The 22,781-nt window shown below is 41.7% G+C and overlaps 1 protein-coding gene across 1 annotated transcript in view; it reads right to left on the bottom strand.

Annotated features, from left to right (window-relative positions):
• The window catches only part of TRDN (triadin), a 207,467-nt gene that overhangs the window by 171,048 nt on the left and 13,638 nt on the right, over positions 1-22,781 (bottom strand). The window contains exons 2-3 of the mRNA XM_063295963.1: positions 17,264-17,470; positions 2,064-2,201 (exon numbers count right to left, since the gene is read on the bottom strand). Of these exons, the coding sequence (XP_063152033.1) occupies positions 2,064-2,201; positions 17,264-17,470 (345 nt within the window). The remainder of the gene's footprint in view (positions 1-2,063; positions 2,202-17,263; positions 17,471-22,781) is intronic.

Raw genomic sequence — 22,781 nt, 5'->3', positions numbered from 1 at the left:
CTGACCTTCCAGATAAGGTGAATTAAATTTCTCATAATTCCCATCTGGCTATGAATTATAATCTAATATAACTGGAGTGTACCAAGTTGTTAAAGGTTGCTATCATTACCAGAGCCATTTCAGATTCAGTTCCTAAAAGGGACTTCAGAATGTAAAGGAGCGCTAACATAGCAATCACAGTGCAATTGCAAGATGGGCAGCTATATACATTGACTAAATGAATAAATAAATTTTAGAAAGTTCTTTTCCTGGGATCATGTAGCTGTCCTCTGCAGTTATCATGAGATTCTGGAAAAAGATGAAGCAGCTTTAAATAATTTAAGAGAGGTGCTATGTCTGTATTCTCTCCCTAATAATGACCGTGACAGTTCTTATACTTCAAAGGAAAAATATTTTTATCAATCAGGCCTTAAAAGTAGAGAGAGACTTCTAGTATCCTCTCTCTATTGGGGTTTCTAATTGAGATATGCAATATAGAGTTTCCAAAAAGGTAAAGGATCTCCAATGGTTAGAATTCTAGTCTGCCTTAGTTCTGAGCTCCTATGAACATTATTTCTATAATGCACACATTTTTAATTTGAAATTATGTACTTTAGAACCTTTGAAAGTATTGCTGGACCATATTTGACATAAGGTTTTTGAGAAAGAATGTTAATTTTTTTAATTCTTCAAATAAAATATAGGATGTAATTGGAAACTGAAATTATCTCAGTAAGTGACTATATGTTTTATGATTACAGTTTTACATTTTTATTGTCACAATTGAAAAATCTTATGTTACAATTCTGGTTTAGAAAGGACTAAATTAGAGAACTGCATTTCTGGTTCAGTAACAGGAGTAAATGATCTGACACTCTATCAAGAAATGGGACCCAGTGGTATAACAACATAATGGTTAGTATTTGCAGGCGGTACTAATCGAAGATCCCCACAGTGGTTGAAATTAGGTGCTGCTTCAAACTGTCAAATGTCCTCGTCGGGAGCAATGTTTTTGTTCCAGCTGAGTTTTAATTATATTGGTTAAAAAGGCATGTGATCTGGAGCTATAAAGCAACATCCAGTCATTATATCATTGCTTACGTTATCCCAAGTAGCGGATATGCGACATACACTGTACATGTATAGTACATATATACACACATACATACACATTTCCATTGTCACTCAAGTACCTGCCCACTACAGACCCCTCACGGGCACAGCTAACTGTTGTTAAGTGATGCATTTTGCCTAGAAATCTGAAACTACAGAAACATGAGCCTCCGATGTATACTCTTTTATTATTTCATCTAAACAATAATCCATACTATCTGTACGGAAGAATTTTCTGACATGGTGAATTGATTTAAAAAGAAAAGAGAAGCTAATTCTGTGCTGTTAAGCCAATTATTTGGGAGTTTCATTAGAAGTTCATAAGGACTGGCACATAACCAGTTTTTAAATTACTTTTAAAAAAAGTCCCCATCACTTCCCAAGCTCCCCAAGCACATAACATGGTCTGTTCTTTAGAGAAGACAATCAAAAGCTTCTTTTAGCTTGTGGAGTTAGTTACGCAGTTTCCCCAAATTACTGCCAATATATATTTTGACAAGACTACAGGTAGCACATTAACATTGGACTGAAATGCTGTTGTTGATGCCAGCAGCTCTGACCCCTACTGATATTGGTACAAAATGTAAGGTGGGGCAAGTGAGCACCCTTAGATCTGAAAGTATCCAATGTCCATTTAGAACGGTTATTGCTCAAATATTCCTAGTACCGCTGAAGCTAATTCCTTGGCAGCATGTTTGTCCTGTAGTTCTACCATTTTTGTATCCTTCAGAGTGAGGCTGAAAATAATGCTAACGTTTTAATTCTGGCATTCTTCCCCTAATAGCATCCCCTAATAGCACATGAAATATAAAATGAAAGCTTATTTTACAAAAAAAGAAAAAAAACTATATTGGCCATTGATGAACCTCAGTGCTTCAAGAGTAACATTTAGTACTCATTTTTGCTTTATTTTATTGGTGTAGCAAGGTAAGTCAAATCAAGTGTCTGAAGTCAGCCTAACTTAAACATACCTTTTCCATTCTCATCTTCATCTTCAAATATGAGGTCTGACAGTAAAGAAAGAAAGCCATAAACAGAATTGGTGCTCTCTTCCACAGCACCATGTATGATTCTCAGTGGATCAGTGGTGAGCTTGGTTATGGACTGCCCTGAATGCAAAATAAAAAGATAGAGGAAGGTAGAAATGAAAACTGGTTAACTTTGAGTTAGTTAACTGATCGGTAGCCCTTTTCAAAGAATGCATCATCTAAGCAGTTAGCTTTGATACAAGTTACAATGAGATACAGGATTTGAGTAGCCCTGCTGGACCTTTTCATTCACCATTCACCATTCAATTTAAGGAGATATTTTTGGAGCTCTTCACAATAGCTTTTGGGTTTTACCTCCATCCATGAGCCCATGATTATCTCAAAAGGCTCTAGAAGGTTGGTGATGCAGGATTTACTTTTTCAGAATCCATACTGATTTTTCTTCTGCAAGACTTATCCCTCTATATAATTAATTATTTTTTGCACAATTGGCATTTCCACCAGTTCACCCAGAAAGAGCATTAAACTGGCTAGCCTAAAATTTCCTGGATTCTCCTTTGGTTTCCTAGCTGATTTTCTACTTCAAATGCATTGAAAGAAGTTCATAATATTTCATTCAGTGCATTTTTAATAATTACTATTTTACAGTATGCTTTTTCTGACAGTTTGTGCTTCTTATATTTCTCATAGTTAGAAGAACTTTTCCATTTCCTGATGGAAGCCTTCCTAATTTTTAGAACTTCCTGGACACTACAATAAATCCATGCTGGTATCTTCCTGGATTTTGCTGATCCTTTCGTACAATCTGGTATTCTTCTTGCTGAGCCTCAGTTACTGTGGTTTTAAATAACCTCCAGATACTATCAAGGAATTGGCTGTGTTTACTTTTTCTTTTCAGTTTCTTTTTCATCAGTCCCGTCATTTTGGGACATTTTCCTTTTGTAGTCAAGTGTGTGACTGACCTTGCTTATCAATTTCCTATTGGCACATGTGCTAATTGTAATAACATTATGGCCACTCTTTATTATCATTTCCACAAGTTACACCTCACACCAGCTAATGGTCACTACTTAGGATTAGGTCTAGGGTGGCTACTCTGTGCTTGGTTCCAAGACCAAGTACTCTAAGGCACAATCATTTTAGGGTATCAAGAAATTTGGCTTCTTAATCATGTCATGAACATGAATACCTAGTTTCTTGCATGCCTCCCTGAGCATTTTGATCTAGTGGTCGATAGAGTGTCTCTAGATCTAATTTATATTTCTAGCTAGAGATTTTGTAGAGGAATCTTATGAGTGGACCAATCTTTATAATAGACTACTCAGATAAAAAGTAACATCTCTACCAGTATGTCCTCTCTCGTTGCTTCTATGAAGTTTATTTTCAGGAATGACTGCATCCCACTAATTCTCACTGTTCCACCAGGATTCCACTAACCATTATATCTCTGTTCTCATTCACATGTAAATACTCTAATATCCCATCTTAGCTTGAAGACTTCTAGCACTGACCCAGAAATACCTACATATCATATTTTATTGTTATTGTTATTGTTAAAATGTGGGTGTGATATTTTCATGGTCTTTTTTTTTCCAGACTCTCCTGTCTATCCACTAATCCAGTTCCAAATTGGTCATATGCCTTATATTTTTTCTGAAACATCTTACCCTTCCAAACAATATGCTGCTTAGCACCTGCTAGCTTTTCCCAGAGGATTGCGTCAAAGCTGCTTTGGCACTGTGTTGATGTCAAGTGTCAGCAGTTTGATTCCACTTCAGTTCAAGTGGAGTCCATCTCTCCAATTTTGTTCATCCAGAAATGTTCCCCAAGGCCTGTCAAATGTGAATCCCTCCACTGGGCACCACCATTTCATCAACACATAGAGATCCTTGAGCTCTGCCTGTCTAGTTGTTCCTATGAGTGGAACAGGTAGCATTCTAAGAATGTAATCAACATTCTAATTCCTGGACTTCAATCTGCTATCTAGCAGCCTAAATTTGATTTTGAGGACTGGCTAACTATATTTTCCAATGTCAATGGTGTCAAAGGAGACCATGACCGTTGCCTTGTCTCTAGCACTGTTCAGCTGTTTATTTAAGCAATGTGTGAAATCTTCCAACTTTGCACTAGGTAGACAAGTCACTTTGTGATTGTAGATGCCCATGGGGGTGGGTAACCAGTAGAAAGACAGTTAGCCAGATAAAATGTTCATCATGACATCTCAATACAAACTCTGCCTCTTATGTACTTGCATACCACATCATGATGCAAATATGAAAAGGTAGAGCTTGTGTCATAACATCACAATGCATATATTGCCATTTTGTCGTCATTGTGGTTAGAAATGGACCCCTATTCACATGGTCTACAAAACTTCACAAATCCATATGTGCTTCTAATGTTCAAGTCACCCAGGTTAAAATAAAGATAGTTATTCTAAACTTGATACTTGTCAAATTAGCATTTCTGCCAGCACAGCAAAATGTATGTTAGAAAGCTAATTCTGTTGCTTTTCACAGGTTCATCTGGGGAGAGAAGTTATCTGCCATCATCTGCTACTTCAAGTAGTAAAGTAAGTTCCCACATCATGCTAAACTAGACCTTCCAACATCTCCCAGGCAGCATGGTCATTACTAGAAATTCTAGAAATTAAATATCATAATATAAAGGGCACCAAGAGGAAGACTGTACTAAGCTGTACTGTGTTTGGTTTGGTTTGGTTTAGCATGATATATGAATCAGGCTATGATGGCTTGGTCAGCAAACCATAACGGAACATAATATCTGAATACAACTCAGAAAAGGTGATGGTAGCAGGGATACCTCCAAAAATGATCAAGTATAAAATTGATCCAAAGGCTTTTTTAACCTTAAGGAAGGTATTAAATACTGAGAACACGAACACTTAGGGCAGATCTGCACTCTCTGTTTGTCCCATCAGCAGTATAGACCAGTCACTGCTTCCCAAGTGCAGGAACAGATAATGCCATCTTCTACCCATGCCCAATACACTGCGAATGCATTCCATACTCATTTTTTCCAGCTGTTCTTCAAAACTGGCATTTTTTTTTTACCTGAACCTTCTTTTATTTATTTTATTTATTTATCATATTTTTCCACCGCCCATCTCTAAAACGACTCTGGGTGGTTATCTTAAGCCCTTCAGGATAGTGGTCTGCAATGCAATCATTCTGATTTAGTGACAACCTCAGCTCCAATTAGCCACAGCACCCATCCTTCCAGCAGCTGGTCAATGACCTATGGAATTATTTTATCCTGGCCTCCCAGGCGGCTATATTTTCAGCTGGTCAACAACTGCCATTTTTTAATTATCATGTTGGAATATGTTCAACTCCATGATTCCAAGAAGCCAAAGATGATATAATTATTGCTTGCTTCAGTAAAGCTCATTTTGCTACTCTTTCCTGTCCTGACAGTGTTTTTTCCCTCAGGGACAGAAATATGGGACAACAAACAATTTGTATGGGGATACAAACTGAAACACAGGTAGTTCTTGCTTAGCGACTGCCTTGTACAGTGACCATTCACACTTACAACAGTGATGAAAAAGTAACTTTGCAACCAATCCTCATCTTTACAACCTTTGCAGGTCTGTAAAGGAAAGGAAAGCTGAAGAAAGATCATAAGCACAGTCGTGGTTTCACTTAGTGACCACTTCACATAGCGACCAAGTTGCTGGTCCCGACTGTGGTTGCTAAACGAGGACTACCAGTGGAATGACAAACTTGCTCAAGGTGGATGTTTGTCATAAACATTCAAGCAAGTATTTACATTGTCATCCATTCCTATTTTGCAATACTGTCCTGCTCCTTCTTTGTAGCCTTGTCAACCTTATGAAGCAAAAGAACTTGAAGTAATTTTGTTATTTATGTTCTACCCTTTTGTTTTGTTATTTACGTTATACTCTTCATTCAGGGCTGTGTACACAGCACATCCTCCTCCTATTTTTTTCCCTGCAACAAAAAACCTATGAAATAGGTTGGGCTGAGAGAGAGTGACCGGCCCAGAGTCACCCAGAGCACTTCCATGATTGGATTAGGATCAAGGTCTCCCTACTCCTAATCCAACACCTCGTCCACCAGGCCATAGGGAATAGGGCAGCTTTTTTATCTCCTCAAGAACTACAGATACCTGAAATTCTGTCCTTGGCAGAACTGTGAAAAATAAAGGAGCTTTGCCTTAAATTCTATTTCCTACCAAAATTTCTACTTGCTATAAATTCACAACTAATTTCATTTTTCAGTGTACAATCTCTGTATGTCAAAGAGTAGCAAAAACATACTGTATCAGGTACTAATACAGTTTTGGCAGACTGTTCTTAATTTACCCAGTGCCATAACCAAAACCACTGAAACCCTTAGGGCCTTTAAGGCTGAATGGTCAGTTCACAAAATGCATGTATGTATGTATTTAGAAATAAAGCCACCCAATTCTACAACACTTTCTGGCATACAGTAACAACAGTCATAAGATACAATTTAAAAACCCCACATCCCAAGAGAAAGATCACCATGAAAAAACGATCAGTCAAACATCCTGGACCTGCCACCCACTCTAACTCAGAGCCTGGGGAAAGGTCTGCAAAATACAGCAGAAGAACACAATTTATGGCCTCTTAGGAGGGGAAGAATATTTTCTTTCAAAAGACCAAAATGTTAAAATAAATGCTGGAAGGAGAAATACTGGGATACGATCTGATTTGCTAGATAATAAGACCCATTGATCTATGCAATATATCCACTTAGTTGAATATGACATTTTGGATGTAATGAAGTTTGAGTGAGAACATAATGTATTGAGTTGGGTCTCTATTAGCTCCAGCTCAAAACTAGGGATGAACAAACGTAACTTCTTGATGCCTGATCAAGAATTAATGATAAATAGAACTGAAAAGAGTTTTAACTTAAACCAGACTTTGTAAATACATTATACCAGTTCTATTTTTTTTAAATTTTAAAATAGAAAATTAAATTTTAATTGATTATCAGTTTGTGTTGCAGTTCAAGAGGCTACTTTTGCCCTATAAAGGTCTACTTGGTGTAAGAACTCAATACCTAAACAACCCTAAGTTCCGTACTAAGATGATTTGGAGCTGACAGGGGCATGAACGTAGCACCTTTCTGCAACTCCTTAAAGCAGCCATATATTTTCCTGGGCCTGCCTTCTGGTCCTAGGAAAAGATATTTGTACTTTGGCACACTCCAAAGCACATATTTGCCTTCAGATCTGAAGCACTGCCCAGCTGTAGTCCATGGACCAAGACTCAGCTATAAATCTCCAACCCCAGTTTTACATTGCTTAATTAGGCTGCCAGGCTTGAACCTGGCAAAAATCTCTCATTGAGGTAGTGCATCTAGATAAGAATATTGCAAGCTAGGCTGCAACCATATTAAACAGTTGGTTGCTCTTTGTCAGCATGTATTCTTCCTCCCCTCCCCATGTTTCAAAGAACAGTTTGCTTTGCATTTCATGGCCTTGAACTGAGCAGCTTGATGGTTGCTGCTAACACCTCTGCCTTGACAACCTTCAGTTCTTGGTTATTTCTCAATCTATATCCTTAAGGGATCTTCAAAGCTCTTCATATGCTGCCTCTAAGCAGATGTTAACCATGAGAGAAGGATTTCGGTCCTTGGAACTTACTGGGTGCTTTTATTATTAACTTTACAGGGCTAGGCCAAGACGCTTCTGTTCTCCCATGCTTTTTAAGAGTTGCATTTTTGTCTCACTGATGTGATCTTAACTCTTCTTTCTGATGGCTTCTTCAGCTTATGAATGTGTCTTATTTTACGGTACTTTCATGTTTGCATCTGATCAGTTAGACTTTTTATCTGCTGCTGTTTTTTTTTTAATTGGGTGTGGATTTTATTGTATTTGAATCTTTACAGCTTTATAGATTTTCTCACTGGGGTTCTCAAGGTATGTAATGTTTAAAATTCTTATAATTGATGTTATTCAGATTTAGATATGCTTGAATTTTTTTTGTTTTGCAATAAGTTGGGGCTAGATATCCTTTTAATCTGATTTAATTTAGGCTATTTAAAAAAAGGTTTCCACAATTTAATATTAGGAATCATCCAATTGATTACAGATAGTTTAAGTCAAATAATAGATTAATTAAATACCTAGGCCATACCTGACAAAATCTAAAACTATTATTCTAAAGAGTCTACGATGCCCATTTCTTGCAAGAAAATCTGAATTAGCTTGGATTTTCTTTGATAATCACATTTAGTAAGCTTTCTTAATTCTCACACATTTTATAACCAAACTGAATCAACTTCTTTGTCTGTAGCTTTCCTTCATTATTGTTGCAAAAACTCCAGTTTGGTCCAAAATAGGAAAGCAAACTTGTTCTTTCATAGCTGGTAGAATCAGCCACATGAAATAACACTTTTCCAAGTCAGCATTTTCTTTGGCTCTCAATTTCTTCTGTGTTCATGGAAATCTAAACATATTCACTGCAGTATTTCCTCCTGTCTTTAGTAAGGGATATTCTTTGTGTCTTTAGAGTAATATAGAGTTACTAGATGAGCTAAAAGCTACATAGTTGGAGCTCAAACTTTGAAATCAGAATATATCTGTTGCTAGAAACTTATCAGAATATCTCAGTATAGGCATCCCATATTGCTGTTTTACATTTTTGTTTTAAATCAACTTTGTATGGGCATTAAGTACCTTGCCAGATGATGCATGTCTACTCATTTGTTTCAATGAAAAATGTGGCTTACCGCTATCAACAAGGAAGATTCAAATGTATTCAAATTATCTGAGTCTACCTGGGAAATTCAAATGTATTAAAATATATTATGCAACATCAAGGCTGCCCATATAGTGAAGTCTCCATGAATTAGCCCCAATGATCACTGTTCTCCTATATATCAGTATCCACACTACAGTGCGTGAGACTATAAGTCTATGTGCTATTTACATTTATATCTGTGATCACTCAAGCAAGCGATCGCTGTGAGAATCAAAGCCCCAACCACAAAGAGGTAATCAAGGGTATAAAGCTTTCTGGCAAAACCGCATCTTAGTAGGGGCCCTTATCCAAGAAAGCAACTCTGCATACAGTACTCCAAAATGGTTGCGCATCTAATTCTACTTTTTCAATCCAAAGGACTCACTGTAAGGGGGAAAAAAAAAACCCTTACCCACAATAATCAGGGCAAATCATGAGCTTCTAGGTATTATACATACTCAACTTCAAGCAATGACTTTACAGCAACCGATGGGACTTATTCAATCAATCTGATTATTTTAAAGCTGGATTTAAATAAGCTGTTAAATTGGATGATGATTTGTTAGAAGATGCAGCACACTACTTTTACTGCAGTCTGTACTTTATTTTTATTTATGAGAGCAGGGGGAACAATCTGTGTTGTTTCATAATTATCAGAAGTGCTCTCTCTCTCTCTTTTTTGAATATACCTCTGAGTGCTCTTTCATAATTTCTCTATCTTTCATCTAGAAGACAAAAGCCCCTCAAAGACTCATTTTGATGGAGAAATCAAAGCATCAGGCCACACTTGAATTATAGGATATAGCTCTGAGAAGTTCCCAAACCTTGGCTGACAATCTTTGGAGATACTTCCTAAGAGACTTCCTAAGACACAAGTGCAAACTCTGTCTCCACCCATGTGCACATGTGGGCACATGCAATTTTTTAAAGCAGGAGGAGGTAACTCGAAGCTCTATAGCTTCTTTTGATCATCTGTCTAACATAATGCAACTCTTAACCTAATTAAAAAAAAAAACCACTGCAAGCAAAAAAGTTAGACCTCTGGAAACACTGAGCTTCCTCTTCTGGGCAGGCAGAAAGTAAAGAGAGAAAGCGGGGAGCAGAAAAAAAGCAGTTCGAAGAAAAAAATCCAATCTAAACAATGTAGCACATCATGGGCTATCACTAAACTGCTGATCCCCACACCTGGGAACATGTCTTAAGGGCCTTTGGAAGGGCCAGCAGGGTTGGGGCCAATTGAACGTCAGGGGGAATGGTGATCAGTTGGGCAGGGGCAGCAACCAATGCAGCTCATGTAGCTGAGGTGTAACATGAACACACTGAGGTACATTAATAACTGCCTGGACTGCTGTATGTACATACTGTATATATTTATCAAATTTATAGGCCACCCATCTCATGAAAAGTGACGCTGGGCAGCGCTCAGCAATCAGATAAAAGAACACTTACATAAAACAATCATTATAAAAATATAAAAATCAGTATTAAAGATTAAATATTATTAAAAACAAAATATACAAACCTCAGGCAAAGAGAGAGTATGTCCACTTCAATAGTGGAGCTATCTAAACATGTCTCCAGTTCCCTGGGACTTCCAGGCCTGGTGACATAACCAGGTCTTGAGGGAGTTCCGGAACATTAAGAGGGACGGAGCTAACCTAATTTCGGGGGGAGAATGTTCCATATGGTGGGCGCTGTGGAAGAGAAGGCCCATCACCTGGGACCCACCAAATGTAAGTGGCAGATGGTACCTGCAGCATGCCTTCTCTGCCAGATCTGATAGGGGGGGTTGATGTAATCAAGGAGACGCAGTCCCTCAGCTAACCTAGTCCCGTGCCATGAGGGACTTAAAAGGTTAAAAACAGCACCTGGAATTAGACCTGGAAGCGAACTGGCAACCAATGCAGCTTGCAGAGCAGAGGTATGACATGTGCTGTTCTGGGAGCACACATTACTGCTCATGCCACTGCATTCTGTACCAGCTGAAGCTTCTGGATACATGTGTAGCACATTACAGTAGTCCAATCTGGAAGTGACTAGGGCATGAGTGACTGTGAGCAGAGCCTGCCGATCCAGGAATGGGCACAACTGGCACACAAGACAAATCTGTGCAAAGGCCCTCCTGGCCACGACTGCTACCTGCTCATCGAGCAGGAGTCATGAGTCTAGGAGTACCCCCAGATTATACACTGGGTCTGTCTGGGGCAGTGCAACCCCATCCAGCACCAAAGATGGCATAATCCTGGAACCAGCAGGCCCCAAAACCCAAAGCCACTCAGAAGTTCAGCATTCTGCACCAGCTGCAGCTTCCAGATGCTCTTCAATAGCAGCCCCATGTGGAGCACACTGCATTAATCCACTTCGGAGTAACAGTGGTGTGAGTGACCATGAGCTGAGCCTCCTGGTCCAGGAAACAGCACAACCAGTGCGCAAGATTAAGTTGTGCAAAAGCCCTCCTGGCCACAGTTATCATCTGTTCTTTGAACAGGAGCCATGAGTCTAGGAGGACCTCCAGGTATACATTGGTTCAGTTTTGGACAGTGCAATCCCATCCAGAACAAGACATGGCAAATCCTTGGATCCAGGGGGCCCTAAAATCCAAAGCCCCACAGTCTTGCTTGGTTGTTCTTCCCCATCCAGAACCCCACCGCCCCAGACACCAAGAAAGAATGTCCACTCCATCACTTGGTTGACCAGAGGCAGAGATGTAAAGCTGGGTATGATTATCATACTGATGATGCCTCACTTCATGCTGGGGTGAGGCAGAGGGGGACAGGATTGGCAACATTGCAGTGTTGTACAGCTGTGGGCATCGCTAAGTGATTCACCTATTCTGAGCTCTTGTTAAACCTGCTACTTGCTTATCAGCCCCACCCCATGACTGCAGGTTTGAGGAAGAGAGAGAGAGGGAAGGAGGGAGAGAGGGAGGGAGGGAAGATGGACTGCCCAAACCAGAGAGAAAAGGATATTTAAAATTTAGTTCAGATAAATAAGGATGGTAAAACAATGTTTTTAATTCACATTTATCTGATTGGCTCTTTGATAAGCCATATATGGACTAGAATATTTATGGCTTATCAAAGAATTGGAATCCATTCTTTATAGTATTTTCAGAGCATTCTTCAATTTAAAAATGCACCCAAAACTGAATATGTAAGTAAATGCGCCTTCAAAAATGCACCTATTAGGAAGATATAAATAGAATAAGCCCTATGTAGCGTAGTACTGGGTTATATCAGGGCCTGCCTTCCCAGTATGGTGCTAGTCCTCCCTCTGTGGGAAGTCCATTGGACTTGGCCTAGGCAGCCGGCTTTTTTTGTAGTGGCCACAAGCTCTAGAATGTGCCTCCTAAGTATATGCAGCGAATAACTATTAAACTTGTTTTATTCTATCATCCTTTGGGTCCTAATTAATTGATTCTAGGCATTCATCTTGCAATTTATGCATTGCTGTGTTTTAATCTGTTGCTTTTGCTTTTTCCTACCTTGTTGCACAGAATCTCTTGATTGGGGTGGTCTACAAACATTGGAAATAATATAAAATAAATGAACATTAGACAAGTATGGAATTAATTAAAAATACTGTGTATATTAAGAGATGTTCATGCAAAAATATATGTTAGGACAGGAATGGGCAACTTCCTCTGATAGAGAGCCACAATCTGCACCTCTCATCAGCTGAAGGACTTCAAGAGGCCTTCCTGGAAGGTGAAGGACCAATTGTTTTGGTCCATTTTTTCCTGTTTTGGTTTCTACAGCAAAAAATGTGAGAATGAGAGCTGATGGCCTCCGGAAGGCAAGCTACTCCCATTTCCACTCTTAAAGTCCCTGCCTTGCCTATGACCTAAAACAGTGGCCAATAAAATTCAGTACCACAATGCCCACAGATCTGTAATGCAATGTTGGCTACATGTGGGGTACTGAGTTTTAAGAGTGGAAATAGGAGACCTTTTTTTCCCCATCACACCTTTTATATATTAAAAAAAAAGGTTAAAAAAACAAGCATTTTGCTGCTAAATTTCTGTGATATTATCATAGGATCCTGAGCAGGTGATCTGCAGGTAGTGGGTTGCACATCTAACATTTAGAGAAATGTGTTTGCATTTTCCTTCTGAATTCTGATTTAAAACACCAAAACACAGACTGACACAAGACCAGACTAAACTGAGCTTTTTTTTTTTTTGTAATTTGTTCAATTGTGTCTGATTCTCGGAGACTGCCTGGACAAATCCCTGCAGTTTTATTGGCAAGGTTTTTCAGAAGTGGGTTGCCATTGCCTCCTTCCTAGGGCTGAGAGAAAGTGACTGGCCCAAGATCACCTAGCTGGCTTTGTGCCTAAGGCGGGACTAGAACTCACAGTCTCCTGGTTTCTAGGCTGGTGCCTTAATCACTACACAAAACTGGCTCTAAATGGAGCTTATAAGAAGCTAAAAGAAATTGTTTGAAACTGAAATTGACAGATTTGTCCATTCCTGTGTTTTGGGTGGAATTTAGAGGGATTGAGCTTCTAAATTCTATAAAATAAACATACTGTAGAAGTCTTCATCTGGCCCCTTCCAAGACTGCTTTCAGATCCTGAATTTATAATATATACAGAAAAACAACTGGGTGTTGTTCCACTGTGTGACAGAGGATAATTTCTTGCTGAATATGCAAATTTACAAACAATCCTGAAATCCGCAAAATTCAGCTGAGCCCTAATTATCATTATTTTACATTAAGTGACTTACAGATTTGTCTGTGCGAATTACTTCACTTAGCTTTCCAATCTTAATGAGACCACTGAGGATTAAACTTTGGTCTCTAGTTCATTCCTGTTTTTGCTAAATAATTATGAATCATATTTTAATGGTTTGAATAGACTACAAAGATTTGTTTAATATTTTTTCAATTATATGTGAATAGGGCAATTTATTTAATGCAATAAAATAACTGCAAATGAGAGTAATTTATGCAAGCAACATAGATATTATCTCCTTTGCTAATAATGGCAAACTGTTACTGTATATGTGTGAATTCTCCTAAATTAATTTTTGTCAGTTATTGAAGATAGGAAACACTTAGACTGAATTTTCAAAAGTATTTCAATGAAATCTATGTGACAATCTAAAAAGATATACATTATTTTCCACAAATGATTTTCCTCAAAAATTTACTTTAATAATTATGTTTAAGAGAGAGATGTATATAATAGGAACTTTCAAACTTAAGTCAATCATACCCACTGATTATCATGTCTGTACATGAAGAAAGTAAAGTCTTTATTATTTAACAGTTCCAAAGGAATTAGAACCTTGGGTTAATAAACATGAGTGAATGTAAAGGTACAATCCACTGCTATATTCTCTTTAATCTGACCACTGAATTAACTAGAAATACTCATGAGTAATTATTATATTGTAGCTATAGTTATCTAAATGATATAGAAAAAAAAAGATCTGTGCATACATACCTGCTCACATGAGACATGTGAGCAATGTTTGATAATTGTATGCAGCACACTGAGTTTGTGTCTGTTTTTAAAAAGTTGTGGAATCACTATTACCCTCCAGTTTCAGGTAAACCTGGATACAATAAGCCTGTTGAATTCTGTCTTACCAGTTTGGCAACAGCACTGAGGTAATATTAGTGACTTTGGCAATAATCTATACACGTAGGGCTCTTTCTCATGGCTGAGCTAAAGTGCTATTGAATCATCAGAAAAATATATCAGCATAACATTTGCTGCCTCTATTGTCAATCCTTATTCTGGGTCAGTAATAAGGCCAGTGAATGGCACTATCCTTATTTACCCATTGTAGGCCAAGTTAAGAAATGGGTTGGGTGGATTCCCAGGCTCCCATTTACCTACCACCAAGTGTCATCAGCTGGTGAGAAAACCACCACCAATCCCCTCCCTAACAGAGGGTGGGATGGAAGGTGAGTTAAGATGGATGCTTAGAACAGGGTTTTAGTAGCCCCCTGTCAAGTTGCCCAGCTAACAGGTGGAAGACACAAAGGGGAGGACAGGATAAAATAAGAGTGATCTTTCCCAGTGCTTCTTAAAACCCTTCCTCAGTGCCAGTTATCAGTCAATTGGACAGTTTCTTAATACCAGTATAGTATTTTCTAAAAGAAACTGCCTAACTGACTGATAACTGGCATTGAGGAATAACCCACCTGACTAGTGAGGTGTGTGGAGTGAAACGGGAGGAAGAAATCAATAATGAGTGAGTTTCTTCTCTGGAGAATGAAAGTGTTGGCAGCAAATGACAAAGGAATCCAGTTCTGACCTTGCAGCGACCTGTACCCTGCAGTAGCGGGTTAGCAATCATAAAGAACACCTATGCTAGAGCGGAGTTTGGAATTTGTGCAGTTATGATCAGTCCATGTGTAATAACAATCCTGCGGCACCTGACACCAACAAAGCCAAAAAGGAGTGAGCACAATGGCATCCTCTACCAAGGGAGACAGAAGGAACTGTGAGGCTTTGCACAAGCAACTAATAGAAACTACAGTTGAGGGAGCATTGCCTGGCCAAGGTGATCACTGCAGGAATCTTGCATGAGTCATGAGAAATAATAAAAACATAAAACAATAAAAAGTACAGCCATGCAAAACCCCTTTTCAGCAGAAGCAGTGAGAAAACTGCATTGCACCCAATGGGGACAGATTTGGCAACACACAGCTGATAGAACCCATCTCTCTTCCCTAGTTTGAATCAATCTGTATAGCACAGGACTGGTACTCATTCTAAAAAGCAGTTTTTAAATCTGTATTTTAAAAACAGGTCTACAGTTCTTTCAAAATATCTCTAAATGCCTACTGACAAGCTGTACAGAAAGCCCCAGTCAAGCATTACATACGCAAATGTCCTTGTGGAAATCAGGTATCCAGTCTCTTCTCCAGGCAAAATGGCCATATAGGGACAGGGACCAGAGGGAACAGGACATTCCTGTAGCAGCCTAGAGTGCCCTGTGAGGGCTAGGCAGATTCCAACCCCTGACTGTGTCAGCAACCAATTTGTCAATGAGGTATACTAGATCATAACCATGGCAAAAATTGTCAGTAGAAGAAGGAAAAACAAAGAAGCTAAGGACAGCTTTGAGCTACCCCAAGCATGGGTTGGGATGAAACTAAGGTAATATGATGAGGACATGATGAAAAGGGGAAGGATGTTCATGTTGTGTTTTGGGGCAAGAGGAAGAACCCATGGACTGGATCCAAGACATGACTAGATAATAGCTTCTTATGCTGTTGGTTGATATCATAGCACTGCTCATCGCTGGTTCCATAGAAATCATCATCCACACTAGAAGTTTACAGTCTACTGCCCCAAAAAATCCTTCCAAAAGCCCATATCAAACTGTAATGTTCAATTTCACAGGAGTGGAAATTGTTATATACAAAGAAAAGAATGGCATTCGTTTAATTAAATGTAAATCGCATTTATATTGAATTCAATCAAATTGAATTTTCTTTCTTGTCCTTCCCATTTCTTTGGCCTTAGCCTAGAACTTTTTTGAGTATGATTTTTGCTTTAAAAAGCTTAACAATCTTTAATTTATATTATAGCCCAAATCAAGCAAATGGAAACATTCTAGGGAAGAACTTTTTTCCATTATACTATTTGTTATAAAGGTAAAGGTAAAGGTTTCCCTTGACATTAAGTCCAGTTGTGTCCGACTCTAGGGGGCAGTACTCATCTCCGTTTCAAAGCCGAAGAGCCGGCGTTTGTCTGTAGACACTTCCGTGGTCGTGTGGCCAGCATGACTAAACGGAACACCGTTACCTGCCCGCCGAAGCGGTACCTATTAATCTACTCACATTTGCATGTTTTCGAACTGCTAGGTTGGCAGGAGCTGGGACTAGCAACGGGAACTCACCCCGTCACGCGGATTCGAACCGCTGAACTTCTGATCGGTAAGCTCAGCAGCTCAGCGGTTTAACCCGCAGCGCTACCGTGTCCCTTACTATTTGTTATACAAGTATCTTAAAAAATTAGTTAATGAAACAGTTAAGCAAGATGTAAGTCCTTTCAGACATTCACAAAAAGAATATCTTGAGGTTAACAGGCACATGTGCTTCAGCAAAACCCCAAATTTCATTGTGTTTCTGGGGAAGGTCTGAAAGGAAGATAGAATTCTATTCAGCTAAACATTGTAAAGAAAAGATTGAAAGTCTTTCTTTAATGGTACTGATATAGCAGCAGTGTGGACAATAGCATATAAAACCGATAAATAATTAAATACGTAGAAATAAAATATTGTCGAATAACTGGGTATCCTGGATATTTTAAAATTAAAATCAGCGTTAACGTATCATGTTTAGTTGGTAACTCAGTTTGTGGAGAACAATGGTTTAGTGGTTCCCAGATGAAACTTCTCACCAGGATTTGCTGCATGCATGAATACCTTACATTTTGTAGCATGTATGCATTTTACCTGCCAGGGTTTTGTAATCCACCAAGTCAAACATGACAATAGCCACTGCTGACCAGGTAATGACAAGAGCAACAACAAGGAGCCATACTGCAGGTGAACTGAAGGTTGTTGCAAAATCTTCTGATACTGATCTCTTGGACATTTTCATATGCGGCACAGGAACTGTTCCATTCTTGCTGTCTATGACAGTTGTTGTGGACATAGGTCCTAACAAACAGGTAAAAGAAATTAAGTCAGTGCCCAAGTCTCAACACTGCATTTCCACCATTACACTTTCTTTTAAAACTAGTATATTTATAATGTTTCTGATATTTTAAAATACTAAATGCCAAACATTTTAGTTTACCTTCAAAATATAAAGATGACTAAGTTGAAAATTATAAATGGAAGTATGAGAAGAACCACATGTCGACTTAACTACAGCCATGGTTTGTTATGGTTTAAGAGTTCTGAATACTAGTCAATGGAAAACAAAAGGTGTTTGTGCTCATGTTCTGTAATGAACTTTTTGTAAATGGTGTCAGGCTTGATGTGAAGGAATTCAGCAGTAAATCATAGGTCTCTAGACATTTAACCCCTCATTCAGCTCTCGGCTTGACAAGGCAGAAGACTCTCAGACAACTTGCCTAGATTAGAATCTGAACTGCAGACAAGGATGAACCCTTAAATTAACTGGGTGATTGCTCATTGCAATGCAAAGAGGTCAGAGCTCCCCCCACCTCCACATATATGGGGTCCACTCACCAACCTTTGCCCAGACTGAAGAAGCTGCTTGGACACGCAGCTAAATGTTTCTACCAAAAAGAAAGAAATCCAGTTGCCATGACTCAACCTACAGACAATTCCACCTGGATGACTGAGAATCTTCTTCAACATAGGGCAGAGGGAAAGGAAACTGCAAGCTTCTAAAAGATGCACAGCAGTGCCTACAGAATGGGCCCTGATTCTGAACAAGTTTCTCTCTTTCATTATAAGTATACTCTCCATTAAAATGAACCTTTAAAAGTTTTAGTTTCTTGCTGTTCTTTATATTCTTTATATCCTATAATATAGGATATAATATATCCTATATTAATAAAGGAAAAGGTATAATGGTTTTTATTCATTGTTATATTTAAATGGTTTTTCTATTTATAGTGAACACTTAGCCTCCACTATAAGGAGAAGCCCGTCCTTATTATTTATTAAAAAGACTGTTTTGTTGTTTTACTATTTTACTGTATTTTAATTAATGTTTTATTCCTATTTTATGTAACCTGCCCAGAATCGCTCCCTGAGTGAGATGGGTGGGGAATAAATTTTATATATATATATATATATATATATACACACACACACACACATACATACATACATACGTATGTATGTATGTATGTATGTATATGTTTTAAAAATAAAGAATCCAGGAGCTTCCTTTAAGAAATAATACACCTAATAAAAGCTTTATAGCTGTTTTTGTTGCTGCTGCTGCTGTTGTTATTATTTCCCATCACTACCATTCCACAGCTTCCATCTTGCAGTGGTTTGGGATTATAAATATGATTGCAGTTTGGCCTCAATTGTACCATGGCTTTCATTGTTTTAACTCTTGTTACTTGTTTGTTGCTTTCTATTTGACCCCATTTTAGCTAGCTAGAATTCCAGTGGCAAGTTGGGTGGCTATGTAAATAAGGATGCTATCAAACAAACAAATCTTCCAGAAACTGTAGGTGTTGGCCAAGTTTAAGTTGAAGACTAATTTATTATTGCCACCTGTCTCCTGGGTAAATGAAAGTTACGTATATCCTGCACACAAGACTATTTAGCAGACTTTTATTTTGGCAGTTATGGCTATTATATTCTGCACATAGATTAAAAAAAACCAGAGAATATTTATAGTCAAAAGTCACCTTTGAGTCAAGAGTGATATCTGGTGATTTATAGGAATACATTCTTGGCAATGAGAGAGAGTTCCTTTGCCATTGCTGTCTTCCAGGATATTTTTCCAACTTCCCAGCTTAGCCTACAGCCTCCGATTTCCCGGATGGTCTGGTATGCAAGGACTAAATAGAGCTGACCCATCCTTAGCCATCTAGATCAGCCAAGGTTCGCTAGGTGTTGCCACCTAGGTGGGCTGTCATGAGTGCCGTTGAGCTGAAGACATCAGCGCAGGAAACAGGGGAAGGGGCTCAAGATAAGTAGCCATCAACTTACAAAGACTAAAGAACAAGATACAATGGCTAAGCGGATCGCGAGGCACACCCAAGCTGTTAGCACTAGCGCAACGGAGATCGCCCAGCTGACAGCAATCACCGGAGGAATAGGGAAACCGATGATGGGCGATCCCGGAGCGCCAGCGGGGCCTCGCAACCCCTCACCTACCGGCAAGACAGCATGTTGGACAAAGGGGGGGTGACGTAACCGCGAGTGAGGGGGCGCTGACCGGCACGGGGTATTTAAACCCCGCACCGGCGCGCTCCTGTCACTCTCAGCTTTTTTCTACTACTGTATCTACACTACGAATAAACCAGAGCCTGCTTCAACGGAATCAGTGTCTGTGTGTTACTCGGAGGTAGGCAGCGCATGACATAAAGCTGAGAGTCATAAACTCAGCCTCGCCGAGCCCCACCGGACGACAACGAGCCGCGGGAGGAGTAGACGGCGAGAAGACCAGGAACCATGAGGCCGGCGCGACGCAGACAAGGGGGGCGAGCCGCACGGCAAGAAGCAGAGGAGGACCGATCGAGGCCAGAGGCACCGCGGACTCCCAGAGCCATGGACGCCCACCCGGCCCAACCCAAGCCTCAGCTCCAACCCCAAGGGGAGATGGCGACGGAGGCAACCCGGCCACGGGAGGGAGCAACATACCTCCCAAGACCAGCGGAGAACCCCGTGCCCCACATCGCACCCCAGCCACGGGCGTGGAGCGGCAGCCCAACGGCGGTAAGCACGGGGGAGGACGAAGAAGCAACCCAGCCGACGGCAGAGGAAGCGGACCAACGGTCGGGAGGGCCTGAACCCCACCGGCAACCCACCCCCGCCGACACACCGATGGAACCGGCCCCAGCGGCGGCGCAGATCACGGACGGGGACGCACAAGCTAGACTCGCAGCCATGGAGACCCAACTGAAGGAACTCCGGACCATGCTTCAGTCGTTGATGTCCCCCGCGCCGCCCAACGACGTCCCCGCACAGGTCCACACCCCGAGCGAGGCGCCGAACTCACACGGGCCAGATGACGGCCAACAAACGGCCCAGGTGGATGACGCCACAGGCCGGGAAGCGAGAGGAAGGGGCTCACAAAACGCCCGGGCCCCAAAGGACTTCCCCATCTTCTTTGATGGGAACCCCGCAAAACTGTCGTTCTTCATCACGAATGCCAGGGAGTTCATGGGGAGGCACGGACACTCCTATGACTCCGAAGCGGACAAGATCGCAGCCGTGGCGATCAAACTACAAGACCGGGCGGCGGACTGGTACGTCCAACTGTACGAGTCCAGCTCCCCCGCCCTCGCCAACTTCCCCGCCTTCATCAACGAGATGAAGAGCTACTTTGAGGACCCACTAGCCAAAGTGAGGGCGAAAAGCGCACTCCAAAGACTTAAACAGGGCGCACGCACTGTCCCGGACTACGCCCTCGAGTTCAAAGCCCTCGCGGGGAAGGTCAACGACTGGTCCGAGACCACCCTGCTGGAAATGTTCAAAAGGGGGCTCAACCGTGACGTACTTCAATGGGCCCTCTACCGCGACGACCCAGAGACTCTACACGGGTGGATCCACCTCGCGGGGAAAGCAGAACACGCGCACCGCACCTTCCTCATGACAACTACGGAAGACACAACCAACACCTGCCAAAAGGTACCTGCACCACACGTGGGGACGGCCGGTCCCACATACCCAAGGAAGAAATTTAATCGCGGGCCCTGCGGGAGGTGTGGAAAACTGGGGCACAAGACGGCAGATTGCTTCGCCAACCGACCGCCGGCCAGTGTGCCTAAACCCGCCCCGAAAACTAGCCTAAAACCACATAACCTGCCGCCGCCCCCTCACCGTCGAATGACCGGAGCCACAGCGACACCAGAGGAAGGCTGGGACGCCTACTGGGGGGAAGAGGACGCCGTAGACCCAGACCAGCCGGCGGGAAACACTCCCCGCCTGCCCTGAAACGCGTTGCGAGGCAGGCGGTGGGACAGCAGCGCGGAACTCCTCGACGGAACGGCGAAAGCTCCGTTATAATGGCGGCAATCAAACTCTCTGCCGGCAACGGAGCCACCATGGCCGCGGCACTAGTGGACTCGGGGTGCTCGAAAAACCTCATCCACCCCGACTTAGTCGCCAAACTCGACCTCCGCTGCTCCCCCCTCCCCACACCGCTGGCATTCCACCATCTGGACGGCTCAACAGCGGGAGGGAAACCAGCCACGATGCAGACCGAGCCGGTCACCCTGCAAATGGGCACTCACACCGAACGCACATCGTTCGTTGTCACCCACATCGGACGTCCCATTGCAGTCTTGGGAATGCCATGGCTCGCGACAAACAACCCGCGCATCGACTGGGAGACCCTCACCTTCACATTTGGCGACGGCGAGTACCGGGCGCCAGTTCCGGCGGGCAGAACCAACCCCACTGTGGGACGAGCAGAGGCGACTACACAGGACAACGCAGCTACCACAGCAGACCTACCGGAACAATACGCCGACTTCTCCGAGGTCTTCAGAGAGGCGGAAGCTGACCAACTACCCCCCCACCGCAAGACGGACTGTCGGATTGACCTGCTGCCCGACGTCCCCTTACCTAGACCGAAGATCTACTCGATGACCCCGAAGGAGATGGCAACCCTCCGGGAGTTCATCGATAAAAACCTAGAGAGGGGATTCATAGAGCCAGCATGCTCACCGGTCGGAGCCCCCGTCTTATTCCGGGAGAAGAAAGACGGCACCCTACGGCTCTGCACCGACTACCGGGGCCTAAACGCGGCTTCCCTGTCCAACAAATACCCCTTACCCCTGGTGAAAGATATGCTCGCCCACCTGTCCACGGGCAAGGTCTTCTCCAAGCTGGACCTTCGCGAGGCGTACTACCGCATCCGAATCAGGGAGGGGGACGAATGGAAGACTGCGTTCAACTGCCCCCTAGGCGCCTTCCAGTACAAAGTGCTGCCGTTCGGACTCGCGGGGGCCCCGGGGGTGTTTATGCAGCTCATCAATGAGGTCCTGCATGAACACCTGTTCAAAGGGGTCCTCGTCTACATAGATGACGTCCTGATCTACACTAAAACGCACGAGGAACATGTGACCCTAGTCAGACAAGTCCCCAAAACCAAAAATGGAAGGAGCAATTTTCATATTTTTTCCCCTCTTTTTTATAGATTTGAGAAAGAGAGAGAGAAAGAGAATTTCTTGCTTTCACCAAGCAAGCACTGCAGAGAAAAGACAGTCAAAACGGTTTACAGTATCTGGTCCTGACTGCAGGCTGATAACAATAATATCCTAGTGAGCTCCCTCAAGAAGACAGCTGGGGAGCCAAGTTGGTCCAA

The sequence above is a fragment of the Candoia aspera genome, chromosome 1, assembly GCF_035149785.1.
Source record: "Candoia aspera isolate rCanAsp1 chromosome 1, rCanAsp1.hap2, whole genome shotgun sequence".
NCBI lineage: Eukaryota > Metazoa > Chordata > Lepidosauria > Squamata > Boidae > Candoia > Candoia aspera.
Note: the sequence above shows the minus strand (reverse complement) of the source record. Positions and strands in the feature narration are given on the sequence as shown.